The 5,144-nt window shown below is 54.3% G+C and overlaps 1 protein-coding gene across 1 annotated transcript in view; it reads right to left on the bottom strand.

The window, feature by feature from the left end:
* Nucleotides 1-653, bottom strand: part of CDK5R2 (cyclin dependent kinase 5 regulatory subunit 2) — a 2,888-nt gene extending 2,235 nt beyond the window's left edge. The window contains exon 1 of the mRNA XM_040476294.1: nucleotides 1-653. Coding sequence (XP_040332228.1) covers nucleotides 1-470 — 470 coding nt within the window. The 5' untranslated portion in view covers nucleotides 471-653.
* Between the last annotated feature and the right edge of the window lie 4,491 nt (nucleotides 654-5,144).

Raw genomic sequence — 5,144 nt, 5'->3', positions numbered from 1 at the left:
GGTGGAGGCTTGCCCCCACCGGAACCCGGCGGCGGGGCGGCCCCGCTGCCCCCCGACGGCGGCTCGCAGGTGGCAGCGGCCGCGGGCACGGTGGGCACCGGCACCGCCAGTGGCTTGGTGGCGCCGCCGCCGTCGGGGGGATCCCGACCCTTGCGGAGAAGGTTCTCGCGGTTGCGTTGCTGGACCAGGGGGTCAGGGCCAGTGGATGCCGGCTTGGGCGTCACCTTCTTGCTGCCTTTCTTCTTCTTGGCAGATGCGGCCACCAGGCGCTTCCAGGTCAGCGCCGAGATGAGCACTGACGGCCGCTTGAGCCGGCTCTCGCCTTTGCCGCCCTTGCCTGCTGGCGGCGCCCCGTAGCCCCCCAGCGCCTCGTCCCCCGCGGGCGGCGCTTTCTTCTTCTCTTCGGGCAGCCCGCCGGGCCTCCGGCCCTTGGCCGAAGAGGCGGGGGATAGAGACAGCACCGTGCCCATCCTGCAGAGCGGGGCCGGCGCCCGGGCCCCGGCGGGAACCGCGGGCGGCGCCGCTGTCGCCGCCGCCGCTACTGCAGCCCCCGGAGACCCGGCGGTTGGGGGCCTAGCCCCGGCCCGGGCGCGGGAACGGGCAGGGGAAGGTGGTTGCTTGGCTGCTCCGCGGCGGTTGCTCGGGGTCTGAGCTGCGCCAGCTGCAGCGTCAGCCCCACCCCTTGGGCCCGGTCTTTAGCAGCGCCGCGCCCCGCCTCACGCAGCCAATCCTCGCCCGAATTGCCCTTGTGACCGGCAGCTCCTCTGACCAATAGAGCTCGCATGCCTATCTCAAGTCCCGCCCCACCCCCTACCCTCTGTCTCTGGTCCTTTCCCTTCACCAGAAAGGGGAAAGGAGGAGGAGGTGGCCCTGGTTCCAAGGGCCTCCTCAGGGTCAGAGCTGGGGAGAGGGGACTGGCTGCTCTCTCCCGCCCCAAGTCCTAAGGCCCTGGGTCAGCTTGTTTTAATGCATTGGATCGTGGTAGCAGAGAAGCAGTGGGAAGAGACTCTCCACGCTGTTGATTATGTGTTGGGGGGCGGGGTGGGCAGTGAGTACCTTCATTAAGGCGCCCGGGCACCTGCTGGGTCGAACTGCTCTGGCTTCCCCAATCTGGCCATAGGTAGATTATCTCTTCGCTGTCCTCCCCTGCCTTTGTCCCATGAAGCCACCACCGGGGAGGTTGTGGAGGAGTGCAGCAGGTGCATTCTTGCTCTGCCTGTGATGGGGTGCTGGCAGGGCCCCGACCTTCCAGCAGGTCACAATCCCCTCCTTGGGGGCCTTTGCTCTGGGGATGGCAAGACCCTCAGATATATATTCCTGAGTCTGCTGTTTGCTGGCCTGATTGTCTGCAGCTGAGTCTGTGGGGAGAGGCCCTAGGCTTCGGTCCCTGGGTGGCTCCTCTTGTGTTCTTCTCCCTCACCAACACACCCTGATCCCACATTTGGGTGGGTGATGAATGATTGGTTCCTGGCGTAAATGCTAGAAATTGGATGGATTGGTCTCCTCGGGCTCAGACAGCAGACAGCGCCTCCTGTGTAGAGGGAGGCCCAAGCCCAAGACGTTTGGCCCAACCTTCAGCCCAGCCCTGGGTCCAGGTTGAGATGGGTTTTCGTTGTTAAATTCTTCCTGCCATTCATGTCCGAGCCGTCCCCACTCTCAGCTGCAAGATATTAGGCTAGGTCCTGCCCATTGCTCCCTGGGTCTCTCTGTTTCCTCCTCAGCACCCATAAGGCCTTGTCCTCTGGGCCTTACCTGCACATCCAGGCTGGTTCTGGGTCTGTTCTGTCTGCTTTATGGGACAGTGTCCACTCTTCTCCAGGCTTGCTCCCTGTGGCTTCCCAACACAGAAGTCTTCAGTGGGCCTTGGAGGTAGGTATGATGGGGAGAGAAGCCCTTGCTTAGGGATTCAGCAAAATCCTCAGAATTATCCCTGGAATCACCTCCGTGTTCTTCATAGACCACCAAAATGACTTCCAGGGACTACCGCTGTCAGGGTTTGTGTGTATGAGTATATGTGAATGTGGTTTGTTCCGTATAGGCTGTTCCAGAATCGCCTTGGGCTGCAGTTTCTGCCACCAGAGGCACTGGCTTTTCTCTGCTCTCCCACAGCCCCTGCTCACGCACACCTTCCTGGAGGCCTATGGTGTGGCTGTCTTGTTTCCCTATCTCTTTACCACCATATGCACACAGACTTGTACCCCCTTCCTGACTCAGCACCCAGTGAGCACTTTCTCAGCAGAGTCTCTCCTGCTCCCTTACATCTGATCATTATACTTTTGCAGCCCAGATGACCTACCCAACCTCTTCTTCTCCCCCTAGTTGCAAAAAAGCGTTCCCTCTTTTCAGCTTCTATAATTGGTCCCACTTCCTCCTATAAGGGCTTCTGAGTCAGCCTTTATCTGGCACCCAAGGAACAGTAGGCTCACCAGTAGTTAAGGACAGGTCCCACTGAGACTGAGTTGCCCTAGCAGAAACACGTGGATCTGAACGGCACGTGGATCCTCCCAGTTCTGCTCCCGGGAGTCCCTCATTGACGCAAGGCCTATTACTGGTGTCACATAGGACAAGATCTTCTATGCAGCACCCACAGATGTTGCCATCATGGTACCTCCACTCCAGGCCCGGTTGTGACTTCCTATTGTCCTCTGGGTCAGAATCAAGAATTTTCTTCCCTGCTTCAGGGTCCCCAAAACAGATGCTTTAAAAGGTCTTACTCCCTTTCTCATTTTTCACCTTGTCCTGCCTCAGACCCTCTCTCTGGCTCACACACTTTCCACCCTCCTCCTTTGGTTATCCCTCTTGAATCTCTGAGCAACTACCCCTGGGCCAGAACCCTCCCTCAAACTACTACCTTGCCTTCTTCTGACAAACTCCATCTCTTTCAAGAAGCCTTTTTGGACTGATCGGAAGGGACCTAATGCTCTTCCTGAGGTCGATCTTTCTAAACTCTTTCCCCAACAGCAACTGCTACATAACAACTTGGTTAATTAAAGGCTAGGCTCTGAGTCCTGAATCAAAGATACGCAAAATGAATATGGATGAAAAAGTTTTTAATTTTATTTATCTTGAGAGAGAGAGAGCAGGGGAGGGGCAGAGAGAGAGGGAGAGAGAGGATCCCAAGCAGGCTCTGGGCTCCCGATGCAGAGCCTGACTGAGAGCTCAATCTCACAACTCAGAGATCAGGACCTGAGCCAAAACCAAGAGTCAGATGCTTAACTAACTGAGCCACCCAGGAGCCCCTATGGATGGAATTTTTAAAGGACAAGGAGACAAAATAATCAAAACAGATCCTAAAACAACAACATTTCTGTTATTAAAAAAACAACAACAACATTGGGAAGCCTCGGTGGCTCAGTCAGTTAACCGTCTGACTCTTGATTTCAGCTCAGGTCCTGATCTTATGGTCATGAGTTTGAGCCCAGAGTCCAGCTCACTGACAGCTCAGAGCCTGGCTGGGATTCCCTCTCTTGCCCTCTCTCTCTCTGCCCCTCCCCACTCTCTCGCTCTCACTCTATCTCAAACTAAATAAATCAACTTAAAAACAAACATTTACGGAGGAGAGAAGGAAATTATGTCTCTACAGGGTGGAGGCCAAGGGGAATAGGTATAGTGAAAAGAGAAAAACTTCAGGGAGAAGATGGGCTTTATAGAAGGGTGGTGACTTTCCCACCGCATCTGCAAGTGTACTTTTCTAGTTGGGTTATGTTTAGGGTCTATATTCTGTGATTGATTCAATTAGTATTAGATCTGTATTAGTATCTGAATGTCACGTCTCCTCTGTCCATTTCTCATGGATGCGGGTGCTCCTCTGGGACAGTGCTGGCTGTATTAGACTCCCAGAGATGAGAACCCCGCCTCCCCCAGACCAGGCTCCTTGTCTGTCTCCATCACTCTGTAGATTTTTTAGAACAGTGCCCTGTCCAGATAAATGGTTATTCCTGCAGCCTCTTTAAGGCAAGAACTGCAGACCTCAAAACAAGAATTGGAGGGCTTAGACCAGGGTATTAGCCTGTGTAGGAACACAGCCTTATTGATGAGGATTACCACCAATTTCACCTGAGAGATGAGCCCTTCACTGACCCCCATCTTTAAGGGAACATTTCCAGGCATTGCTGCTCAGACTCTTCTACCCTTTTATCTCCTTTTCTGAGAGGCCATAGTCCAGGAGGCAGGAGGTAGTTCTAGTCATTCAGCTCTCTGGACCTCCTTTCCTTCATATTAAAATGCAGGGATTCTATATATCTTACTTTTATTATTGGACAAAAAAATGAATATTAATGAAAGGAGATAACATCTTGGGGATTGGACTTAAAAATGATTCCTAAATCCTCTTCCAATTCTACAATTCTGACTCTAAATAAAACTTATCCTCTGAATCTGTTTCATTTTCTAGCTCCAGCACTGTCTGGTTCTCCCTAGTCTGTTTCTGCCTGACGGGCTCAGTCTTTGTGTGCACAGCATCCATGTGAGGCCTGCTTTTCTGCAGTTCAGCCCAGGAGATGAAGGGGAGGTGCTCAGGCTCACAGGTCTCCCTCCCCAGATCCCTCCAAACTTTAGTGGGGCCCCTGAAAGGTTCTGAGACAAAGGGCAGGATGCCAAGGTAGTCCAGGGTCTCCCCAGTGAACATTAAGGCTGGAGGCCCCAGGACCTAAGGTCATTGCAACCTATGTCTCCAGGGGGCCCCTACAGAGAGGCTGATGGCAATAAAGTTCCTTAAAACAGCCAGGGTGGAGACTCAGCCTGGGCATCTGAATGCCTGGATCCTGCTGCCTCTGACTGATCCAGTGTCCCCACCAGGGTCTCACCTCCTGAGGTGTGCAAAGGGGAAGGATATGCACCCTCCCAGCCCTCCTTCCCTCTCCTGAAGCTCTTAGTCCAGGAGAGCTCGTGTGGGGAGGAGTAAGGTCCGGGGAGGCAGCTGAGGGAGAAGACTTCCCCAGGCAACAGTGGGGAGTGGGAAAGGGGATGAGCAGAGAGGAAAGATGAACCTGACAAAGGAGGTGCTGCCAGCTGTCAGGAGGAAGACCCCACCTTCTCACCTCCTTCCCATTCCAGCAGGCCCCTTGTTAGGATCTAACTGAGGAGGCCCAAAACAGGTGTTTTAGAACAGAGAATAGGGTTGGAAAGCACAGCTGAGGAAGAAG

This window comes from Herpailurus yagouaroundi, unplaced genomic scaffold (assembly GCF_014898765.1).
Source record: "Herpailurus yagouaroundi ecotype Mexico unplaced genomic scaffold, PumYag 140, whole genome shotgun sequence".
NCBI classification, from domain to species: domain Eukaryota; kingdom Metazoa; phylum Chordata; class Mammalia; order Carnivora; family Felidae; genus Herpailurus; species Herpailurus yagouaroundi.
The sequence above is the reverse complement of the archived record's forward strand: the minus strand, read 5'-3'. Positions and strand labels throughout refer to the sequence as shown.